The sequence below is a fragment of the Acanthaster planci genome, linkage group LG19, assembly GCF_054643075.1.
Source record: "Acanthaster planci isolate LZ-2023a linkage group LG19, COTS_SCS, whole genome shotgun sequence".
Classification (NCBI taxonomy): domain Eukaryota; kingdom Metazoa; phylum Echinodermata; class Asteroidea; order Valvatida; family Acanthasteridae; genus Acanthaster; species Acanthaster planci.
Genome location: NC_141795.1, coordinates 3,432,345 through 3,458,350, shown reverse-complemented (window position 1 = coordinate 3,458,350; position 26,006 = coordinate 3,432,345). Strand labels below are relative to the sequence as shown.

Here is a 26,006-nt window from a genome sequence, read left to right as displayed (position 1 = left end):
TCATACAGTGGCTCTTTTGTCCCAGTTTTTTTTTTTAGGTTCAGTGGGAGGCTTCTGTAAATACAGGCGCCGGCAGGTGTAAGCCTCCACGATATTGCTTAAGGGACTTGGGGCCTCCTTTTCGCCCCATCTTACTCCTGCTGGAAGCTCTCCAAATCAGGACGGGCAATTTCACATAGTGTGGTCATCATCGAGACTCCGTGAGCTCAAGGAGTCGATAGGGGAGTGCATTTTGTCCTTCTCTTCAAGGAATGATTTTTTTGGAGGGGGAGGTTGAAGAACGCAGACTTTGAAAATGGAAGAGAGGTTGTGAGAGAATGCTCTGTTGTGAGGGGGAGGTTTGCCTCCGACGGGCAGAAGGAAGTGGTTGTAGCGGTCGACGCACCCACTCTGGCAAATATTTCCATTTTCAACAAAAACTGAGGGTTAAGTTATTTTTATTGCCACTTTTTAATCATAGAAATAATGTTTAGCTTTTCGTAAGCTGGTGGGTAGTGTAACATGAAACCATGATGTTACCATGAATGAATAGGTCGCGCATTTCCAGCACCCTATCTGTTGTGATTCTTTCATTACGTAGTCAGTCGATATTGTTAATACAAATGGAATACAAATATGGGCCTTTTTCCGCGGGCCGTGACTGAACAGACGGACGGTGATTACAAAGGCGCCAGAGGGCTCTGACGGATTGCTGGTCATTCGGGGACGTGCGAAATAGGGCCCGTCTCCTTCCTTCTCAATCCATCTGAATTCCCATTTGCTATACGAACCTCGTTGAAAACTGAACGCCACTTGGGCAAGCTTTGGCTTGCATGCGCTTTTGGGTACAAATCGATGCTGACCTAAACTGTGTCCAAATTACACGGCTTCGGCTTTGAGATTACACAAGAGTCTATGGTAGTGGCTACACTCACTTTCCATAGAGGTGTATGTTATTACAGCCGCAGCCAAGTATTTGGACACGGCCCTCCACAGGTACAAAAAGCAGGGCGCTATAACAATGAAATTTAGGGAGATAAACACAAATCACTTTGCTCAGTAAAACCGACATGATATACCGGTATCGCAGAGTTGCTCTTTTAAATCAGAAAAGGGCTACAGGCAAACAAAGTTATTCTTTTGTTCTTATTTATTAACTGAACATTATATTAGCTAAATGCAAGGTACATAATACATGCCCGCTGCGTTTAAAAAGGAGGTAAATTTTTTGTCACATTTGACAGGGTTGAATGCTATGAGTGGGCGTGCGAATCCTTCGTCTTTCCCAAGCATTCTTTGGATGCCCATTCAACATACGAACGTCTCATCCAAGGTAATTCCAGGACAGCTTGGATTCAAATAATATAGGCCCACGACCGACGAGATCTCGAAACAGGCTGAAGAGCCTTTCCTCGACAGGGTAGAGCAGTCTTGGGGGACTGCAACATCACGACGAGGGAGGAGGTTTGGAGACTTCTTGAAGAGCAGCTAAGGTTGCATCCCTCCTTATTTACCACTGCGATCTTGACGGCTGCTTAGATTTCTAGTCAATGGCGTAAAGAAGGTCACGTGATAGCGACCAAACGAAACACGCTCTCCACATGCGTAGTTGCGCACGCACGGTTAACATTATAATGTCGCAAATAAAGAGGTTTGAAAATCATACCACAATTTCCAGTAATTTTACAATCTGAGCGAATTCCTCCATTTAATCAATTCACACGGTGAATGCGAGTTGCGAAACATAATTAACGAACTAAGTGCTGTTTTCGGTTTTTCCCTTTTGCTGACGTCCGTAGGTTAAAAGTATGATCACGAACCGCAACGTGCATGACGCAATACAAATAGGTGGAATTACTAAGATCGTTCACGAAAGTGATGAAATCGGAGACATAGACTGATTTCCCCCTTCGTTTTATCGATTACCTCCACTCGCTAATAAGCTAGGTTGTTTGAGCGTCATCAATCACTGTACAACGTTAATAGAGTAATGTGCTGCCCAGAAATTTAAAGGTCGCGATGGAGACTTGTTCACTAGTTCTTCAGAATGTAATGTTTCAAATGTAAAAACGTTATTGGTATATATTGTGAAATGTATTTGATAATAAAGTACAAGCTAGTTTGCACTGAGGCAGCCTATTAATGTTCCAGAAAAACGAAAGAAAGATTAAAAATACAAAAAAAACCCCCAAATATACTGACCCACGGAAGGGGAATTTCGTCTCATTTCTAGTATCAAATAACCTTTTCAACTAAATTATCCTGTATTTGTAAATTTTGAAAAACCGCAGATTTGGTATGCATGACTCTACGTAGACTGAATCGCAGAGAATAGGCCTAGGCTATATTTAATCCTATATCAACTGATGTATTGATGTGTATCCACATAATAGCATATTATATTATATTATATTATTCAAAGAAGAGTATACGAGGCTCAACTGGGAACACACTATGTGAATGAACAACGATCGTATGCTGTCTGTGACGTGTGTATGCCCTTGTGATTTTGCTCTTAGGATTCAAAAACAATATTAGGGCCAATTTGACCACCCGTAATGTTTCATGACGTCATCTCACATTAAACATGTTTTCAACTTAAGTTTGAAAACTGAAGCAGTCGCAAATGATCAAATGTGACAATCTGTCGTGTCTTGTTCAAATCAGATACTCTCAGGTGCTCTGTAAAGTTATTGAAAAAAACAAACTAGGATGCGTGTCCATACATGCATTCGTCAGTGCCAGAAAAGCAATTTCCATATTTCAAGTCCCATTAGTTTGAGAGTCTGAAATTGAAGCGACCACAATCAATTATTGTTTTGTTTGGTTTAGTAAATCCAATACTTTGGGAAACTGCCCAGCGCCTCTACACCAGATAATTGTATTGTCTGCCCTAAACTGATGTTAATTGCTCGGAGAAATGGAACTGAAGTTTGTTTTAGCTGTATGAGGAGCGTTGCATAACTTCTGCGGGTCAGGAAGTGCAAGTAGCAATTCTTGAAATACTATTTGCTAACGTTGCTGGCGATTTTTCATTTCCTATACGGAGCCGAGTGATAAATGAACAGTCTTTTTCAAGCATCACCATAGAGAAACCGGGGGACTCCGATGTTCTGGCGAGGCGCATGTAGTTACCGTGGTAGATGGAGTATGCGCGGTACCAGTGTGGCGTACAGGAATGCTGTGCCTTCACGGATAGCTGAATTTCGCAGCGCCCTATCCCGGGCCAGAGGCGAGAAGATTGCTGTCACTTTATCAAAAGCCCAGCCATCAGAAACGCCCTGTGGACGTCGAGTTTCGCCAAAACGAACGACTTATTTCAATATGACAAGGCCTTAAAGGTACAGAAACAATAACACAAGATTGATTCCGTGAATTTGCACGGTATTCTTTCTTCATATACGGAAGACTAAACCTTAGTTATCAGCCAAAATTTGCCCATACACCGACAAAGCACAAAGATGCTAAAGTTTCATCAACTTCGACAAAGAATATCAGAAAAATAGGTGGAAGACTGTAGTCGGCCTCACGTGGTCCAATCGCAATAAACTCTGAATTTTTTAATAGAAATTCTTGCCCCAAGATGCATTGTTCTAGTCCTATTATTTAAATTGTGGTGTGCGTGCCCTTGGACAAGTCACTTTTCTGCTACTTTTCCAACCGATCTATTAATTGTCCTGTTATAATTCTCAAAGCCTAAATTACAAGCCCATACAAGTGAGTGGTCTTTACAGTAGTTTCGCTGCTCTAGAGAAAGTCCAATTTTAATGTAGCATACCCAGCGCTGTGCCTGTACAAGAGGAGGGTCAGTATCGAAGGCTATCCACGGACCAGGAATGACATGCAGTGGGTAAAAATGGTATTCAAAGAACCTTGTTTGAAACGCTATAAATAATATGACATTTACACTTGCTAAGTAACTTGGTACAGTGTTGGACTAAGCGGAATAAAGATGTGGGCATGTTGCGTACACTGTTCTGCTTTTCGTTGATGATGGATGATGACAAACTTAACCCTAACCTCTAAGGTGAATGTAAAACCATATCGAAATCGGAGGATTGGGGACTGTTAGGGTTATTAGTAGATTTCGTTCTATGTAAAAAAAAACAGCTGTGAGACCGTTTTCAGCGAGTTACATGCCCGAATTTTTTTTTTTTTAGTTTGATGCTCTTCGCACCGTATATGAAGTGATTAACATATACAGGTTTCACGGTGAGTCGTGAATGTTGGCGATAATGCCTTTGTCGTGGATATTCATTTAATACCTGGAGATATTCCACAACGAAAATTAGGCCACCATCGTCAGATCTCATTTACGTCACAGGCAGCATCTCCAAGGTAATTTGTTTCGACAGCAGTATCCAAATCGTCTCAGGAAAATGTTTTAATTTCAGGCGAACGCGGCGGGAAAATTCGCAAGGGAAGCCCATCTTCGCCTTTCATGAGGCCAGCACTCGGCGGTCGATCGCGGAGTTTTTGCCGCGCACAATCGCAAACATTGTTCCCGGGAGTGTCCTGGACAAACCCGGGGTAAATTGGCCCGGTAATTGGAAGTGGCGGGCCCACAATCACATTACAGCGGCGGGTGATGTTTGCCCACGTAATGCGATCGGGCGCTCGAATTCGTCGTTTATCTCAATGAAAGACGGATGGCTGCGGACGCGGCTTGTCATGGATGGAACAGCACACAGCCAAGAAGACGCGGATAACATTTTTGCTGCGGCAGGAAGGACTGCCGCATACCATTTCCGAGGTTTAATGGCTCATTTCTTGCCAGCAGACATGATTCCTCCCTGCATGCACTGCACTGGCGGCGTGCCGCCCGCAAAATGTAACAATAGTATTGCTGTGTTTAACATTTTAAGGTATTTTCAGTTTGTAAATATTGAGGATTCTATCCACGTGTCACCGCATGGACATTCTCAATGGCTCAATTTGTAATGGTGTCAAAACAAGCATTGCTTGGGTTTTTGTCACTGTCACAGAACAGTGGCTACATACAGCAGTCATCACAACTCCGCCATCAGCGGAGCTGCAAAGAGCATTGCCACAGTCATCGGATTCGTCTATGTAGGCTAGTGATTTCTATAAAACACTTCAAAATAGGTTTTCTTTTGTCAAAAGGCAAAACACGTCTTTTGTCGCCATGTTGTCAGTTCCTTTTGTTTCCTTGTTCTGTTATTGGCTGAAACAAGCAGGTGTAAAAATTAATTACGCGGCTGGGGGCATATACCGGTATATCTTGTGACTTGAAAATAACCGACAATTCCAATGCGGCTAGTTATGGAAGTGATAGTCCAAGTGTGGATTTGGCAAGTTTTTTTTTTATTGGGAATATCAGTATTGTTTTGAATTTGATATAAAAACACCTTTGAATTCATCAATTTCTTCAATCGAAACTCCAAGAATCTAAAAAGGCTCACCAAGAAACGCTCGCTGCGGGTTCTTTCTATAGTGTTCCTGAAATATACGTCCCTCAAGGGCCCTTTTTGGTGAAGCCCTCGTCCCTTCTTCGAATTAAGCGGTCGGCTGGTGCACACACATTCATGGTCATTTTGATGCGGAGAACGGGTTTCCTTTGTTGAATTTATCAAAGCAACATTGTACTTTCACGGCTGATTGGGCTGAAATCCAGTGAAGGAGATGGAACAATACTCTCTCTGCTGCGTAGGCCAACAGAGCGCTATTCTCCTGTGTTGAAATCGCTTTCCCTCCACGGCCCCTTCTGTTGGAACATCGTCGTCGGCACTGTGGGGCCAACCACGGTTTCATTTGTCAGCGATATGTCACCACTATGAATTATTCCATCGTGTGTGATAATCCTGTCAGATTTGTGTCACTGCTTTTTAGAAGGCATGGTAATATGCATTCCTGCATGAAAGCCACGTTTTGTATGTCATCTACCCGCATTACGCTAGGACGGTGACACAATTTCGTGTCCTTTTGGCGTCAGTATTCAAGATAACACTGTGGTAAAGGCCAACATAGCACCCAGCATGAGACAAACATATCAACTCATTATAATTTTAATATCTAATGTCTTTACATCGTGGTACTTAAATTTACAGTTCACAGTTTTTGTTTAGAGTTGTGTCCTACCTAATCGAAGTGTGCATAATGGTGACGGCTGATCTCTTTCAAATACTCTGACAGAAACGTATACGCCGCAAATTATTATGGTCAGCTAGCTGTCATGTTTAAAGCGCGTGATTGGGTGATCAGATTAACAATATAACGAATGGTAGCTTATAAAAATTAGAAGTGACTTGCGCTCTTCGACCCGAGAGCTTTGGGTATGATGCATGAAACTCTCTATATACCACACGTTATTGTTAGCCATACAACCTCAGAAAATTGCAGCTTATTATGACAAAATGTGTTTACATGTACTAATATAGGCATATGTGCTGATGACGTCACACTTTATTTATACGCTTTCCTATGGAGGCTTGGAATATATTGTCCCTAACCAACTCTTATACTAAAACACACACGTAACAAAGTTTGGCTATTAGGTACAAAGACCCATTAAGTCACCAAAGTATATGGCATGGGTAAACAGGGTCAAAGTCGACACGGGAATTGGTTGCAAAATGGTTAATTGCCCACAGCAATGAGCAGAGAACCATTAGCAAAATTGCGGGGTAATTAGGCGTACGCTGTTTTTCAACCTTAAATGGTATGCTGAAGTTGACGACCACAACGTAGTGACTGATCATGACTGTGCCATTATTGGCATAAGTCGTGCCTATTTTCTGGATTGAAATAATGAAAACTGCAAGTCTGGAACCATTAAATCCACAGTTCATTTTTTTAAACGATGTGGGGGAGCACCATGCGCGCAGTGTGCGGTACTGGTCTATGCCGATTATTTGTAATTAGACATTAGTGGGCTTAATGTTAGAGGACTCGGCATTGTGCATTTCCTCCAAGGTAGGGGTCTCGTGGAGACAATCTTAACTGGTTTCCTTAGGATGGTTGAGAGAGCCTTCCATGCTAACGGTTAATGCCATACCAGTGAACGAATTTTGTGGTGAAATAGTTCTCAGCTTGATATATTGCCGCGTCTACCTCAGGATGCTATAGAATGTGTGCCTGTCCTACAAGTACGTTCATATCCATCTGCGATACAGGTAACAGCCGTCGTTTTCAAAACAGCCGTTTCTTTCCACTTGGGAAAAGGTAGTTCCGGTGATGAGGTTTCGGTAACAGAGAAGGAAGGATGGAGTTGAGCAAGTGCCTTGCGGATCGGAACTCCAGGGTGACATTCGGGAGCAGACACAGCTACCTCAGCCCCCGGGGCCAATCGCGACCTTAACACCGCCGGCTCCGAGTCCCGTCGTGCGCTGCTGATCATTAGACCTTCCCGACAAGCCCTCCTGGGTAACATAACGCAGATTTGAAATTGAACACCGAAATCCTCAAATCGATTTCTGCATATTTCTAGCTTTCGTTTGGTCGACTAATGACGTGTTCTGTCGCTCCCCGAAATAATTAAGATCTACTTTCCCCCAAATATTCTGCCTGATCTAATACAGCGTATCGCTACTACTCGAGTTGCCGTAAAGTTGTCCGTACATCAACACGCTAATGGCACTTTTAGAACTGATACATACTTCACAAAGACGTTGAGTGTTTGTCAGCGCTATACTCATAAAGGTGAAGTCATGTAGTGAGCCGTGCTGCATTTTTAAGGAATAAACACGGATCCAAATCGTCTCGCGGGACAGTTTTATTTTCTTAAGTCTTGTACTTGTTCTTATCCTCTTGTCAGCACCTCCACTGCAAAAGTTTTTGCCTTTACTTGTCCAAAGTATTTAGCAGTAGGCCCCCCTAGATGTAGCAATGTATAAATGGATTATAATTTGCCGCCAGAAGTCCACTTACCCGGTCAATGCGTCTATGAAAGCTTTATACTGGTATACTGATTCAACCTACTCCACTCACTTCTTTCAGTTTTTGACATAATAGTCACCTTTTATAGTCTGAGTTGTAATCGCGTATTAAAGCTTCCTTAAAGGCCGGTTCCTATTCAGCGCCAAGGCGATCACAAACTGGGAAATTGGGGTGCGAATTCGCAAAAGTTGAACACAATTGCTATCCGGGCGAATCAAGCTGCAAATATGTTCGTGACTTTAAATCTGCTTAACTATCGTGTTTGCCTAAATTACACACAACTGAATCCACACATTCAACAAAGAATGGAGTGTGATGAAACTCTCTACGGAGGACATGATCTCATTTAAAGTAGATCGGGCATTAGCCTTCAACTCAGTGTTTTGACGTTAAGTATTGGTTGCAACACACTAAATCATGGGACTAATCCCATCAGCCACAATAGCTGTGGCCAAAGTGTCATTTTACTTTATCCTGCTCGATATTTAACTTTGACCTGGGCTTCATAAACTCACCAGGAAGACTTGAACGCTGTTGAATATCGATAGTTCCGTCTCCAAGCCCATAATCTCCTACTGCGCGATGCTCGTCACCTTCTGCCTCGATCCCATTTAGAACATATCCAATAGTTCTTTGCAGGAAATTGTTGTTTACCCTGCTCTGGAGGTAGCCCCACTTCCTGGCCTCGTACCCATCGATGTCCTCCGACTCGTCGGCCATCTTTTCGTCCCACAGTGCATGCTGCAGGATGTTGTATGTGGTGGGTTGACGCGGCGGTGCCGGCTTCCGTTTGATGAGGCCATAATACGGAATCGTGTTAGGCTGATAGAAAAAAGAAAAGAAAAAAACGTAATACCGACAAAAGAACCGTGTTTCAACACGGGTGATTCACAACATTGCGCCTTCAAGAGTTTGCAACGCGTTGACCAATCACAAGGTGCGAAACCTGTCGACCTTTTCCAAACGTGCCCTGGGTCGCGAGATTTCGCGCACTGTGATTGGTCAACGCGTTGCAAACTCTTGGAGGCGCACTATTGTGAAACGCCCGTATTTGGTTTATCTTGCAAATCATACCCAACTAGTGCTGATTCATATTGCCGATAACATACGTGCTCCTCGAGTTTTAAGAGTTGAATACATTTATGTACATGTCCTCTTTCTCTGTGATGGATCACACTTACCAAAGTGACTGTGCTCGGACAAGATGAGATGGTGAAGATAGCACTTTAATACATCAGTAACAATGACTCACCAAACAGTCATGTCTTTAATATTTCCTGATTATTACTGCTGAACTTCAAACCAAAAAAAAATCTACATTCTGATTACTTGCCAACTTATTTTTGCAACACTGGCGTCAGTTTTTTCTTTACTAAACGTCAGTGTAAAATTACTGCTTGTTCTAAAAGCGGGGCTGGGATCTGTTTCTATGGGTCATTTCTCATCCCTGCTGATGCAACTAAAAAAAGACATCACCACGCTTTGATGCAGAATTCGGTCAGCCTGGACTATTTTTGTCCTAATTGTGCATGCTTTTGGGTCTCTCTTGCCGAGATAATCCCGACTGAAACGGAGGTAGGGGCCTACGTGGAAGATTTGCAAGTAATTTCAATTAATTATTAACCACAATCTCTATACTAACTTGGCTACACTGTCTTTCATGGCATTCCAACGCTTTGGGGCCAGCTCAAACTCGAATGCCAAGGAAAGGGGCCTCCTGGCGATAACAAGAACCTTTCGTATCAATTCGCTTGCAAGTTAAAAAAAATACTATAATAGGGTTAGCTTCACTTTTCACTCTGAAAGACAGAGTCGTTTGCACTAAATTTTAATGTACACGTTCGTAAATCCCACCCCAATGCCTGTGTCAGAAAATCACAACCTTATCCAAAATCATTTGCCAAGTGCAGCATTGCATCCTATAGTTTCTTAGTGACGTAAGTTCTGATTGCCACAGATAAACTCTTAGTTCTTTTGGAAAAAGATGTGAACAATGAACTGCTGCTATGTGATTTTTGTGTGTCGTCGTTCATATTCACATCCAAATCCTGCCAAAAGCCCAATTCTCAACGGTTGTCAATGGAAGATCGCATCGTTTCTGTTTCAGTTGTAATTCTCAGACACAAAATTTCCTTATACTGCCGAAAAAAATTTCAGTCCATATCAAACGCACCCTCCTAGCCACGATAACCACCGATCCAGGTTTTCCAATTGTACTTGAATTTAATTTCTCATTATGGCTTGTTCCGTCCGGTCTCTTTACAATGCAGCTACCTTCAACAATTCATCACCGTCACCATGTATGGGAGGGGGGGGGGCGTGTAACTGAATCCAGTTGTTTCTTGCCAGCTCGTAATCCCCAATTACATCCGGGGTCCGATAATCCTGTTTTCCAGGTGGTTGAGTTACGTGTATTAAACTTTTCTTCAGAGATATTTTAATTTGAAATAAGCTCTCACAAGCCTTTGTAAATTTCCTGTACATGCAGCATCTTTTAGCGCGTAGCCTACCGGTACCCTGTACACCTTCAAAATAAAGGCCACATTACTGCGTTTGGAAATAAATGCAATTCGAGTCAAGTCGTGCACTAACCAGTCCTCTGTGTTTGCTTTCTATGCAATGCCTTCATAGTGCACCGGTTTATAGGCTACGAGGAAACTGGACAAATGTTTGATTTTCTTTACAAGGGTTTAAAGCTTGACCGATCACAGAGTCCTTGTTTGGCCTTCGTCGCTTGGAAAATATTGCATGGGGCGCTTATAAGTGCCTCATCCTGGCCTGAACCAGCGCCAACAAATGACCTTCATCAGAGCTGGTCAAAGCGATAAAATTTCTCCAAGAAGCTTAGAATTCATCTGTTAATTACTAATTGGTAACCAAGTTTCCTTTTAAGAATTAGGTGCGGCTATTGTGAGATCAAACAAGGGCAACAAGTAGTCTGCTTTGCGGGTGTTTTATATGCAGCCGTAAGCCTCCGGAAGGAAAGTGTGTGCACACATACCTCGCGTTACTGACTGGGGCGCATTCCTCGATACAATAAGCACATACAAGAGTACTTGATTTACATGACAATGCATTGTACCATAATCATCGCGTGGCATTTTGACAAAATGGGGCTTCGCCAGACCCTTGGTGGCAGCAGACAGGTGTTAACTTGAGATATTTGGCCGCGGCTTCCAGAGCTACGGCTACATCTGTTCTAAGCCTTTCCCACGTATTTCCAACGGCCAAAGACCTTACTCTAGACAGCAGATTCGGATGCAGCCTCGGGCTAGGTTCATGTAAACACCGGATTATTTAGCCTGTCGAGTGACTGAACATTCTCGTCTTCGACTGTGACAACCACCAGACGCCGGCTTCAAGAGTTTGGGAGTGCAATATTAAATCGCAAGGAAGAATTTTGAAGTGGAGCATTGCTGTTTACAGGAGTCCTGGTGACTGCAGAGTATCAGAGATAAAACGACATCGTGGGAAGCAAAAGTTCGGTGAAATGGCTTGTTTTTAAACAAAATAATGCAACGCTGGTCGCGCATAAAAGCCAGTGGCTCAGTTGCGCGAGAATTATTAGCAGCTTGCTCTCGTGACACAAAAGAAACACTAAAGATGAAATGGGTCCTGAGCGTGGTTTCCCACTTAATTGTCCCAGCTTGGGGGACTAATATTTCGACATTGATACGAGTGTAACACCCACAGTTGCTAATTTACAGTGGCCTAATATCGCTTAGCATGATTATATGCCTTGGTTCGTCTCCTTCGCTCCTAGTTGTCAAAAGTCTGTCCAAACGTTGGGAAACAAACGTTGTTCAATCACTATTGGCCTATTGTTCCATTTCCATGCATCCTGACGTACATTTGTTCTCTTGTGCATCCTTGTAAACCCCTTTTTGTTATTGCAGTAACTGACCAAAACAATCTTTAGTAACTTAATAAACAAAACCCCTTCGACTCACAGCGTCCAAAATGAAATTCTCAGGAATACGGGCTGCCACAACTATTAGGCAATTCTGCACGCGCTGAAGCGAGCTGCAGAGAGGTTTCCTCTGAAAGGGTACGGGAAAGGAACGCAGTAACAGATACGTATACGGAACGAATCAAAAAGCGCGCAAAAGGACAGGTAACTGTATTTCTGATGGTCAGAGCCCGTAAAATGCGTTATGAAAAACATTGTAATCTTGAATTCACCCATGGAAATCGCCCTATTTCGATTGTATCTTTCCGCATGAAAAGTGAACTTCCAAGCTATTCCCTTCTTCCTTTGAAAGCCCTCATCGGCAAGCATGTTTTTTTCAGTGATGCTCCTGTGATTTTTTTCGACCCTTGAAAAACAAGTTGATCAACGACACCTTTTCAAAATGGCTGCAGCTGCGTCCTGCCAGCTATTACTTTCAAAATTGCCACCTGTACACCGGTGAGTCCAGAAGGAAGTAGTCAGTTTTAAAGACAGCAAACACCGTGTGAAGTGAATACCTGTGGGTATAAAAGCGAAGAGTGGCGCCTGACCGCCACATTGAAGGTGGCATAGCAGGTATATGCCACATACAAGATTCGATGAAGCCCACAAAAGAAAAAGGGACATAATAATGTAGGCGACTTAAAACATTACCAATCTCTGTCATATCAATAATAATTAGAATATGGCATTCGTTCTTGAATTAAGTCTAATTACTTATACCAACATGAATCCATTGCTGTGTCCATGAATTATGTATCCATATTCCGGTTGACAAATCACTGTGTTTGTGAATTTCACTGTGCAATTAAGCTTTCAAGGCTAACACGACAAGCACAGCATGCCCTTCGTTAGGTATCCACGCTTCGCTGTATTGCTGTTTTAATTTTGAAAGCTATAAATGAAAGAATCAATAATAAATAATGCATATAGCTAGGTGAATCACGATTCAGCATTCATTACGTCAATAAAACACAAGGCAAAATGGCTCCTGCCGTGAGCAAGGCCGAGGCTTTTCGGCTCGCAGAGAAAGCTCTCCCGCACTTTGGGGAATTCGACCGGTCTCTCAGGGTCAGAACTTACGGCGAGCGATGTAACTCGACTCTGTCCAGTATAACATGTGCACTCGATCTCCGTTGCCGCATTTAAGAATAGAACAAGAACGACAGAAAAAAAATCAGTGCATAATTTCCTAAAGTGAAGTAGGAATTTCGATGAAAAGGATTTCATTTTTAACAGGCACGAGAGGTTAATGTTTAGCATATAAGCCTGGCTGCAAGCGCCTTTGTCATCAAACAGTTCAATAGGAATCCATATTTTTATTTTTTGAAATATTTGACTTCAGATGAATTGAACCATAACCTGCAAGGATTTTTGTCTGAACTGAGTTCTAAAATTGAGCAATGCTTAAGATAAAATGAATTAATGTGCTGACATCTTTAGTTTTTTCAGAAAACTGATGCATCCAGAAATGGAAACCTGTGCTCCTATTTAGCCCAAATATTAGCAGGTCAATCTCTGCAACTACATCGTATAATATAAACTAGGCATACACTGAGGATAAACCCGCTGTTTTTAACCCCTGACAAGTTCAGCGATGGTGATTTGTCTGTTTATACACTGTCACCTTGACTGATGCTGGGTGGTTCACTGATCTTACTGCTTTGGTAGAATAGTTTGTATAAGGCCTACTTGCTTCCCTACATTGTATCTGATTCCTTTGAGCGGGAAAAAATAACAGAGGTATCTCCAGTAGTTTTGATCAGAGAGTTGCAGGACTAATACGTTATTGATTTCCACCCTATAACCCCAACATGACACTCATCTTCTTTGCATCATCGCAATCCTATGGCACATCATACAACCGCTCCTACTGGGGAATCCCAGAAGGCTCCAAGAAGCTTACATCATGGCTTGTGCTGGACTTCAAATGCTCTGGATATAAGTGTGTTGTTATTTCCTGGTTTTGTTTATGATGTTGGTTTTGTTCACTGCAACAGTCTTCGAAGAACTGTCCACATTAACATAATGGCCGTGCAGTTTGCAGACGTCAGGGCCGGCGGACGCAAAGACGCAGGTTTCATTTGCTTGCCTGACGGCCGACTACAATACAAACTACCATAGGCACAAATGACTGAATGAAGGTTTAGCAGGCGCTAGTTGGAATATTGCTGAAGTGCAAGCTTCCGCCTCCGTCAAAAACAGTTACTTTAGCTTTTTCTCTTGGTGGAAAATGATTGGTTTCCAAAAGTCCGATTAATATAGCCACGATGTTAGTACCCACCTGTCGTCTTTTCTGTCGAACGGAAAACAAGCGAGGTCATAGACCTCGGTGTAGAAGGTTAGATAAATAAAACATCCGGCCAATTCGTCGTAAATGGACTTCTCTGCACGAACTAAACGATGGCACAATATGAACCGAGTGTTTTCGGTCAAGCCCTTTCTGTGTGGTGTGCGACAGTTGAATGCATGATTAGCGTGGGCGGTCGTTACGATAACTTTCGATTCATCTGCGAGTCCAGTGCGAGCGGGGTTCCAGCCAGCTCGTCTGCGGCGCTCAGCCGACCGAGCGCTGGGTAGCGGGATCGATTTCTCCCGACGAGAAAAACAAGACCAGGGAATTTGAAGTAAAGCGTGAAAAATGACGCCCCGTGTTGGCTGTGTTGGTGCAACAAGTGTCTTCTGCAAGGCAACTGCGCGATTTCACGGTATGAGGATCCGTCATGGGTGTTCAACCGATGCACATGTGGGGTACTGCGTGAAGGTTTACCAACCTGCCTAATTTTCAGGGATCGGTCCCTTCACTCCTTCATTTTCCTCGTTTCCCCCAAACTTAACACGTCTCGGCATCCCAGCAAAAAGGAGAATTAAAGCATCCTACTGCAAGGGGCGGATCCAGGAATTTTCCCGGGGGGGTCAAGCCGGAGATTTTTTGTATGTCTCGGACAAGCCGAAACGATGAAAAATTACAGGACATACACTGTTTACAATGATATTGGTGCACTTACTTTGTACACTTAATTCAAATTTTATCAACCCCCCCCCATTTTTGGAACTTTTTTTGTCTCAGAGCGAGGGGTGGGTTTGACCCTCAAACATCCCCGAATCCGGGCCAGTGCTGCTACAGTTTCCTTTTCTGCTGGTATTTGATATTGTGCACTGCTTCCAGACTAATGTCAACCAATTAGTTTCCTGCGATGGTCGATGACCCAAAGATATTGGAGAATAAATAATGCATATTCCAGGAAAACTGGGTAGTTAAACAAAAACACTGGCAGCGATTCACGTTTCCACATAAGGGATGCCTACACCAACCTCACTTTCAAATGAATAAACAGATGTGTTAGCGTAGGTTGTAACATCGGCATGGAGCGTAAAATGGACAGTCAAGACTTTTGGGAAGCGTCGGTCCGTGGGGTTTATTAATTGGACAACTAAGTTATGTACATTTCTATGAACTGAGATTTTTCACACATGGATAAAATGATCGACACTTCCGAAATTCGTGTCAGATATATAGGCTAGCTCCCTTAAGTGAAGGGGATATGAAAGTCGATTAAAGCTACTAATCCATTACTCTTCACTCGGAACTCCCTGTTAAAGAGTTCCAAGATAAATGGATTTGTCACAAGAAAACATCAGCTGAAATTTGTACTCTTTGGGTATTTCAAAAAGAGCTATGATGTTTGGCATAAAAATTGGTAAAGACGCCCAAACATCCTAATGAGTGAAATCTGTTACTGAAAACTGCCCAGTCGGGCCAGTTCTTCTCCAAAGGTAATCCGTATTTTTTCTTCGCGAACGTGAACCGTTAAAGGTTTATCCCTCGATACTTCCAGTCTCGACACGCGCCCGTGCTCCCTGAAATTCACTCTAGCAGTTGGATACGCACGTAACTACGGTGTTGTCGGGAATCAAGGTAATACTGTGACAAAAAGTGACTTGTGGACTTGTGGCAGTTTCCATCACCTCTGAGGTATATAGTTAGGCATAAGGGTCTCGCAAAGTCACACATACCGTGACTAGGTAGGCCGATTTTTAAGGCCACCCTTTTGACAGTTATCATGTTCCATGTGAATAAAGTACAATGTATCCGCGTGCCTTTAAAAGGTTCCCAGCAAAACGTCAATACTTGAAGTCTCAACCGTCGTGGTGGGACTGCTTGTTTGCTACGGTTGGGACACTTCAGCCGTCCATCTAGCTCCTTGCTCCCCGTGAGTATTTGTCAAAGACTCCGGTCTTCCTTCCGTTTCAATTAAGTCCCGGTAGGACCTCGTGTAGACCTCTTCTCCGGCCACTGCGGTAACCCCTTTCCGACGAGTCTGTCCCTTGTCGTGGCCGGTAGGCCCCTAATGCAAGTTTACTTTATCAGCTAGAGCGGAAATTTTTGAAAATCGTTGAATATACAACATAAGTATAGTCGTTCTACACGTTCTCAGGAAAAGCATGCAGGCTGTTCTTACCACGTGTCAGCTTCATGGGCCAACTTTCTCGCTCTGTTTTCCTCTTTCTGAACAGTCGAGGCGCGCAACGTACTTAAAACTGTGAGGAAACCAATGGCGTTTAGGCCTACTGTATCGCTCGCCCGGGAAGAGCCTTGATTCGGAATTGTACAAGGATTACACATTTTTTTATGCTCTTTGGTGCAAGCTAAGTGTTGCGTGCAACATAGATCCAATACATTTTCATACCAAGTGTAGGTATTCTAGCCTGCTGACTTGGGAATACCTCTGTGTGTATACTTTGAAGGTGCGATGACTCAGCCCCGTATGTGTTCCGCTTGGCATGTATAGAGTCCCTATTCACAATTTCCTGTAGAACCTACGCACATCGTTCTTTCTTACATCACACGAACTTGTTATTACGGACATAGAATTGAGCTATTTCCATTTGAGAATTTCCCCCCAGTCCTCCAACAAAACCTCATGAGTAACCCCGGCCCAGATCTCTGGCCGACGGGGTAGAGGCATTATGCACCGGGCAATTGATTTCCATGCAGCCCCCGCGCATACACGATATCGGAAATTACATGTGGAAAATATAGAAATCTGGCCCGAGAAATAATCACGGGTAATGGCCATAACCGTAATTATTCCCACCGCTGAAACGCGAGTGCCAGATCGCGGTAGAGTATAACTTCTCGGATTCGCGGACATGACGGTATTGTGTCATTATTTTTTTCTGAAGCATCCTGACGGCCTGCCGCACATGCACCGAACCGATCAATTCGTGAGTCCGGCGACGCACTGCACAATCTTTTCTCCCTGACGCACTGTGCTCAGAGTAGCAACTCGAGCGAGTAACCGGGAAGAAAGAGCTCGTTTCCGCCAGGGATTTTTCTCGCGATGGCTCGGGTGATACCAACTACGTAAGGCAACCCATTTGAAAGGGCTCCTTCCACGAGGATCTGACCGATATTGTTGTTACACATCAATTACGCGAACGTGTCTGAAACAAATCTGCACGCGCATAAGGAGGGTTTCCTCCGACAGAAGTGTCAAATTACGTGGCTCTCAGACGGTTTCTAAAGCAAAGCTGAAATGGATAAATTGAGTTAGATTTCTTGCAGCCTTGTACACGTTACTATGAAGTTTGGGTTGCTTTAAAATGCCGTGCGCGGTGCGTATTTGAAAAGAATTTACCAATTTGAATTGTACTTGAGTGCACTTGTTCTCTCAGCAATCCCAATCTTTTGTTGTGCGTGTTTCAAAAAGAACAAAAGAAGGGAAGGCTTTTAACTAATTTGCGATTTGAAATGACTAAGCTTTGGACAGCATTAATTCATTCAGTGCTCTTAGCAACAAAGAAACATTTGAGTGTCAAAGTTTATTTGGGAATCTGACTTATTCAATTTACTAGCTTTATACAAAAGTAAATTGACCGAAGGAATGTGTGTGAATTAAAAATGCAAAACACCCTTTTTTCTATAGTGTCCTCTTTACCGTGGGGCTGAAGCATATACACATGAGCGTATACGGTGTTGCTGAAATTCCGAGATATTTGTAGAATTGACTATACGCTGTCTACTACACTGTTATTCCCTAGCCATATTTGGCAACCAATCCCGTTAGGTCATCCTGAAATGGCAAACTGCTGCGAAATTGATAGCGATAGTAAATGTCCCATTCATATTTTGACCTCGGCGAATTACGCCGCAAGCGCATGGTGACGTCAAAATGGCGTCGCATCCCCACGCGCGTGACGTATGAAATTTCATGTGTGGTATGAAGTCCGAACCTCCATAAAGTGAAGTCACCTTTTTCTTCTTTTGATACCAGCCTCTGATGTTCCTGCAAATATACAGTGGTGTGCAAAATAATTTAAACATGGCAGATTTTATATTTTATGTACTTTGGTTCCATGTGATGACATGGCAATCAATACAGTGTAAATCCATGAAATGTTTTTATTTCTAACATTAGTGCTTAGTATATGTATCAGTATATTCCTCCACTGTTCCCACTTAGAGTCGGCATGGGACTTGATACTGATCCTCCTCTGTCCAATGCATGAGTTTCTTTGCAAAATTCGCAGTTTTGGCATGAATCGGTGACCTTAAACCTGTCCAAAGTGTGTTTTACAGAGCCCGGGCTGCATTTTATGTGTGTGGTTAGTGATCGGTAGCTTCATGCGTCCAGCTCGGTTGTAAGTTTCTCTCTTTGCCCTCGCCATGTTCAAGCCGTGTTGATCTGTGCTCTGGGCTACTTTTAGTGGCTTTATGTGCCCTTCCCCTAAATAGGGGATTTTCATAATATATTCAAAATTATATGCCTATTCTCTTGACAAAAGGTCGCCGCTAATGACCAACAAAGTTTGCCAGTCTCCTGACAACGGGCAGACCACACTGCTTGAAACGTTGAGTACTCTCCATTCTTATCCGAATCACACGTACTTACAAAAGAGATATTTAGCATGGTGCTACCACAAACCTAGTACCTCTACTTGACACCTTCGCAATGCAACAATTCAAATCCCAACTGATGTATACAAAGAGCGTTGCAATCGATTTGGAGAAAAGAACTACAAAATAATTGTGAGAGATCAACGAATAGCTGGTTTCTAGGCTTGTCTGGATAAACGTCCATAAAATAATTTGAAAACATTGGTAAACTGGTTTATTTCACTCCAAGCAACTAAATTCAGTCTCAATGTGCCAAGTGTTCAAATAATGTTGCACATCTCTATAGTTGTACAGTTCTGTACAATAAGTCTTGCGCAGTAGCGTCATGGAGCCCATATTTTGTGGAGTCCTAATTTCCCAGTAAATTAAAATACTTATTTAGGGAGGGAAATGCATTTTTTAACGAGTACTAAACCGTAATTAGACGTTAGGCTTTAAATATCCTATTTCTCACACAGAAATATAAACTCTGGAATTCGCAATAAAAAAGCTTCCGTTGTTAATAATTATTCAGAATTTCCCCCCCCCCGCAAGAATCACAGTTTTCCTTGGGGATTTATGGACAGAATTATTAGGCAGAACTCTCTGAATTAACATAGCTCATACAATACCGATAAGTATTGGCTTGAATAATTATACTGCAGAGAACGAGATTTATAGTCCAACCTGGGACGCGACAGAGAGACTTCATTCGTCAAACTTCTGCAGGGGGGCCTCGTGTGCTGGGTATTGACCTCTGATGGCCGTGTATTTAAAATGGGATTCAGGAGCGAACGCTAACTCGCAAGGAAAATTGCTGATTTAAGCAAAGTTTAGAAATGTAGTGTACATCTTATAAATTCCCACCGGTTCACGCGCGCTTTATCACTGATGACATTTCTCTTCTGAGAGGAAAAAAGGACCGTCATCTTTCCCAGGCTGTCTGCGCAGGACTCTGGCCTAAATTGGAAAGCGCACGATCGAGTAAAAACCGATTTTGTGTATATGAACAGGCTACAGCGACAAGGACTTACTGGGATGTCCTCGTGCCAAAATCTAATCCGGACAGAACTGGAAACTCTTTTTCTCGAACTTGTAGTAGCGCTACGAGTCACAGGAAAGTCTGTGGAGTAATCCCAGAAAATGTTTCGTTATGCTGAAGAATTGGGCTATGTAAATGTACACAGTTGTACGCATTTAGTTTAATGAAGAAAGAATCTTAACGGGGTTGGAGCGTCGTGATTCAAGAAGGTTGTCTGTGTTTTTTTTTTCAACTCCTTCAAATATACAGCCTACCACTTGGAGGCCGGCAGGCAGGCTTTGCAAACTGATCGAGTTACCCTCCACCAACCCGTCAATATCAAAGGCTATAATGCAAGCGAGTTGCTCCTGAATCCAGCAACCGTGACGGGACCCTAGACTGAGTCAATATAGCCCGCTGGGTCCAAACATGCGACTCATTCATTCACCAGAATTACACTCGTTTTCATAACTTCCTTGTTATACTTTGAGAACGTTTGCACCAAGTACGAGGACCCGTGAGTTTAAATATTGTAATGGTGTCGAGTTGCAGAGATGCAGATGCCAAAGATCACGACGCGGATTATAATTTAAATGGAAAGAGTTTACAGGGGTCTACGAAAACTTGAATTTCGAGAAGTTACAGACGTGGAACTCGTCACTCCGATAAACTTGAGGATCATAAGAAAAACCATTGAGACTGACAAACAGCTATTCCTCCGACTTGCTACTATAATGGCGTGCATCACGAGTGATAGGATTGTCACGGGACGAAGTGTCAAAACGCACGTTCGGGTAACAGCTTACCTTGTCGTGTGTAAAGTTTGGCTTGGCCGTGTTACGTCGCTGCTTTTCGCGGTCAAAACGTCATGTCGTCATGGGTGTAAATATTCCCCTCCCCCGCTTGAGGTGTTTGTCTTAATTTGTACCCACTCCGAAGATTATAAACAGGCTTGTAAGAAGGTATTGCTTCCAGGCCGGTTCATACTGCCGGCGAATGCAAAAGCGAAGCGCATTTGATGTCACGAGAAATTTGCAGTTGAAATGTGTTCAACTTTTACGAATTCGCAACGCGAATATTTGATCTGACGTCACAAATTTGCGTTTCGCGAACACGAACGCAAAGCCATTGACACGGACTTAAAGCCATTGGATACTGTTTCTCCGAGTCACAGGAATTATATGATGGGTCATATTATTCAAGATATCCCAGAAGGATAAGTAATTCCTTTCCTTTGTGCTTGGTTTGTCGAAGATTTTTGGCCGATTGTTGCTGTCACTTAATTGGTGAACACGAATGCTCAGCACGTCTGAGACAAGGCTCGTGAAGTTACCGCTGGTTAATGTCCAGAAGATGAGTCGCATGCATGCTGTCAGAGCAAAATAGATAAGGCGGAAAACTTGGCTCGTGCCAGATTCGATTACTGTAAATTGCGCTTGGGTTTGTGCAATTTTTATGCTGAATAGAGATTTCATGTGACTGAAGCAACTGGTATCTTTCGTTTCACTGAGTTGGTAAGTCAATTTGTAGCACGCTCTCGCCCATACCAGTGGCGTGGGCGACATGAAAGGTACGATTAGTGATTGGTAACGTGCGGAACAAGTTACGCTGGTCCCGTTTCTATAACCTGCAGTGCTGCACGGTGACCGCCGTCAAGTTATGAATTCAGTCCCAGTCTTACGGTAACATTAAACTTAGACTTAATATCATTAGCGTGCTATTGGAAACATATAGGCTAGGAAGATACTATAATCCGATATAAAGTTGCTGATTTCGGAATACTTTTGCAATAATTATCCAACACGTTTATAATCTATTACCAACGGGGGTAGACAGATCCAATTTAACTGGTACCATACAGTTTAGATCCTTCACACCCGTCATATCTCCCACAACCCTTGGCGTTCCGCCATTTTTCACATGAAGCTGTAAACGAATACGGTGCTTTGGTAAAATCACAATTCTTATTACTTAACTCGTTTATATAAGCTTTAGATCGATGCCGCGGCGTTTGGCGGCATTATAAGGTGATGTGAAAGCTGGAGGTATATGTACGATATTAATCAGGATATAACTGAACGGATTTCTTGACGGGATTGGTCAAGAAAATGGTCAAAATAAGATTTGTTTTTAAAAAATGCTAGTAATATTTGCATGTAATAATAATGATATGTAATTATTTCCTAGAGTAAACCGCCGAACATACTTTGGAGTTTGGAACCTACAAATAGGCCTATGCGTAATATCATAGTCTTCCACACTAAGGTTGATGCGTGAATAACCGCATGGACACAAATCCTACGTGGTTTATCTGTCCAAACTAATTGATTTCATCATCTCTTTTCCGAGAAGAAACGAAATCTCGGCGTGCTGATAGCTCGCCCAGGTCGGTATTTACATTTCATTTTTCATTAGGCACAGGGGCCAGGGGTTTTCGTGACGTCCGTGTGCGCCATTCACGAGTGTTAGTTTTCGTCCCTTTTCCCCTGTGCAATCCTGAAGTCATATGTGGTTTAATGGGGACCGATATTGCAATAACAGGTGGCCACTGGCGCCCTGTTACACAGATTGAATCGCTATCTGAACGGGAAAAATGCTGTTTAATAACCCCAATACGTTTCCCCGCCGTACCCACCTCGACTCGTTTTTTTTGGCAAACACGGCTTGGCAATGCGGGCGGCGGAGCGGCCGTATTTTGCGAAATGGGAGCAGCGGTGTTGCATTAAACAGGGTTGTTTATTCTGGACGGCGGACACTTCATGATTATTGCTTGTCAGGATATGATTTTCCATTTCAAGACACTTGAACTTAGTATCTTGGAAGGGAAACACGGATTATTTAAAGGGGATGTGGTGATAAAAATCGTCCATGGGGGGTCTCATTGAATCTTTGTTGACTGAATCTAATCCGAAATGTTTCACTTGGCCGTAATGCATATTTACAAGTTTCCCAGCACAAATGTCGAAGAGCTTAACTTTAGAAATGGCTAGCTTGAAGATTTCAGAGTGAAAAATATCGTGTGCACCTTGTATTAATTTAGCTAATGTCTCCTCGATGTACTTAACGATAACCAATATAGCAGACTTTGCTTATCCAGTAGGATAATTTCAGTAAACATTATCGAGAAACACATTCTGGAAAAAAAAACATTCACGACAGTACATACCAATCTTTGCTTGCGCCAACAGCAGGTAGATATCTTCTAGCAAAGGTGTACAAGTGTATGCATTTTGACGTGTAGTGGCAATGCAACTATATCAATTCCTACAAGGCATGTTTCGAAAGCAGGAAATGTGGGAATAAGACGATTAGGCCTGACATCTTAGATTTTGACAAAGGATGAGGGAAAGTTTATGTATACATGAATGCTCCCGAAAAGTTCGTAAACAGATTCTGTAGGCCTACCGTACGTGCGGTATACTTCAAACCTTGTTATTCAATCACCCTTTTTGTAGATGGTATTTCTGATATTTATTAGTAAGAAAAATAGGTAGACGTGTGCAGCCGGAGATGGCTCTGTCGAATTTTCGTTTGTGTGTGTGTTTTTTTTTGGGGGGGGAGGACTTTGGGGAGGGTGAGACAAAATGTCGAGGATTTCTTTTAATATGCAATCTTTGTGGCCTTTCTGAGGTACGAGACTCAATTAGAGGGTCATTTACAAGCTTTTAGTTCTTAGACTGCCAATTACCAGTTTAACATTTGGAAGCTACTTAAGGTTATTCACCAAAGGGAAACGATACAGAGAATATGAGACAGTAATACTGATAGTCCGTGACTCACCTGGCGGTAGCCTAAGGAGTGTTCATCCTCCATCGGTGACTGGGGGTCGCTAAGTAGAGTCCCGGCGGGATCAGTGTCGCCGACCCGCCAGGCCGTCGCAAGACCAGCATACTGTACGCACAGTAGTAAAACTGCTAGTCCACGTGACAGGGACCAGTGCTGCTGTAGGCCTATGGGGCCTCCAAACATGATGCTACGCTACCTCTTTGGTATCCAGATGTTGACTTAGCTTTAACCCGGGACTAGAGAAAAACAGCCGAGACGTGACGAGTTCCAAGTGTGACACAATTCAAAGGAGTGGATCCGGCACCTGTGCGTGGTGGTACCCATTGCCGGCCGGTTTATATACCCGCCAACGCTAGGTCCACCATACGCGCAGTTGGTCGTGTCATGGGCCCGAGAGTGTTAGGGTCTATACGCTGTCATCCGTCGCGTGCAGGCAGCACCTGCTTGTAAGAGAGTACTCAGAGCACGTGTGAGAGAGCCTATTGGTTTGGGGGCGGGAACTGGACCGCGAGTCAGTGGTGGGTGTGCGGGAGTCCGTGCCCTCCGGATGCAAGGAGGATGCTTCCTGGTATCCTAGCGACGCCGGTGATGATGAGGAGAACGAGGAGGAGACTGCTAATGAAGACGCTGTCGGTGATGCGGGTTACGCGTGAAGCAATCTGCATCCTGCTGTGTGAGAGAGTGGCTGTTAGTGTCAGGCTCGTGTACTGCCTGCGGCGTGTAATAGTGTCACGGGTGATTTCATGCCTGGATGGGCGTCAGCAAATCTTTTTGTGTCCTAGCGGGCACTGAGGGGCGCAATGACAGCTCGTATAGTCGTGCACAGAGGTTGTGAGATATAGGCACACTGCGTATAAAAAGATAGGCCTGTTCTTGGCATCGTAAGCACTACCAAACCGACTCGGGAGTGAAAATTGTTAACATGGTTAACAACTGTTACTTGGTTTTATCACGAGCGCTGGGCTTTTCTGGAAGGCACAGCGTCTCTAGACCGTAGGCAAGCATTATTTCAACGGGCGTGTCCATAGCAAAATTGTCGACAATAAGCTACATACGCTCTGTCATGCTGACAAAAGTCACAAAAGAAAGAGAGTGGGACTCGATTACTTCGCTAGAAATAAACGAAATCAACGGGCCGTAACCTTCGATTACGTAAGCAATCCTGCTGGGCATAAAAGTGGCAGGTGTAGGTGCTCTGTCGGCAAACAGAGGGGAGACGTGTGGCATGTGATTGGCTTCGTATTTTGTAACGCACGTGACGTCCAGGGTGGCAGTTCGGTGACGTAAACCATTCAGATTTATAGATTGAAAATATGACCGTTCTAGGCTAATAAGTTTCCAACAGTATTTAAGAAACGAGACAAGATAGCATTGCAGGTAACGAAAATTACTTTTCAAATCAGCAAGTTCAATGCCTTCTTATTTGTTTGGTTGTTTGTTGGTTTGTTTTTTAGGTGATGGTGTCACTGTCTATACAACTGTTGAGGGAAGCGTACTGTCAGTCCCCGGGGATCGAGGTTGCAACCACAGAAAATCGAGTGGTCGCCATGTTGTCTATTCACAAATGTTAAACTGGATATACCGCCCAGCGGGATTTGCATTTAATGATCGTTATGTAACCACGGTTTTTGGAATATTAATTACAATAAGGACAATCGTTTAAATGCCCGCGACCTGATTGTGCATTTTTTGGCTCTATTTTTCCTCGCGAACTTGACAGTGCGGCAGCAAATGGCCTCGGAGCCAGACAAACTTTTTCGGATTCTTTGTCTAACATAGATATCTTTTGAATCTGTGCTGTGATTTTTAAACGCCAAACCAATGAGTGACCATGTGAGATAATGTTGGATTGAACAGTAAGGGTGTAGCGACTAACTATAACTACATCTTGCCGCCGGGATTGAAGCTAGTTCAGTGTCCATCGTGTCACCTTCACACGATACCAACTGATCCAAAATAGGCCTAACCCTGAGATATCTTCAAGTAAGACGTCTTTGGAAGATATCCCACGTCAGCCAGGTAACTCTATTCGGCACTTATATTGTGATAAATCACCTTGTAGGGTCGAAGCGGCAAATGAGACGAGCTCCCTTCCTCCAAAATCAACCAAGGTCACTGCAATCAAGTGTCAGGTCGATTTTTCTTGACAATTCACCCTTTCCCGAGACTCATTAAGTAGCATGAATATTCATTGTCCGTCCCCCTCTTATTTCCCCTTTTCTCACAAGAATCGGGAAATTAACGAACCTTGGCAACTCGATACTCCAAGAATCTTGAGGACCGACGATGTCGTGTTATTTGCAGGTCAGAACCGCGTGGTGTGTATCATTGTTCAAGTATACCGCTACATGACTTCCTGCTGTAATAATCGCTTGAGACGGGGAATCGAATTCCTTTAACAATCGACATTGATGACCTTAAATCAAAGAGCATCGTACTGACGGCGATTGAAGCAATGAGTTTGCTTCAAATCAATGAATTTCAATTGAATACCC

General features: G+C 43.3%; 1 protein-coding gene across 1 annotated transcript in view; it reads right to left on the bottom strand.

Annotated features, from left to right (window-relative positions):
- Window positions 1–24,208, bottom strand: part of LOC110991218 (serine protease 33-like) — a 29,830-nt gene extending 5,622 nt beyond the window's left edge. The window contains exons 1-2 of the mRNA XM_022256489.2: window positions 23,506–24,208; window positions 8,391–8,697 (exon numbers count right to left, since the gene is read on the bottom strand). Coding sequence (XP_022112181.2) covers window positions 8,391–8,697; window positions 23,506–23,694 — 496 coding nt within the window. The 5' untranslated portion in view covers window positions 23,695–24,208. The remainder of the gene's footprint in view (window positions 1–8,390; window positions 8,698–23,505) is intronic.
- Window positions 24,209–26,006: the final 1,798 nt, after the last annotated feature.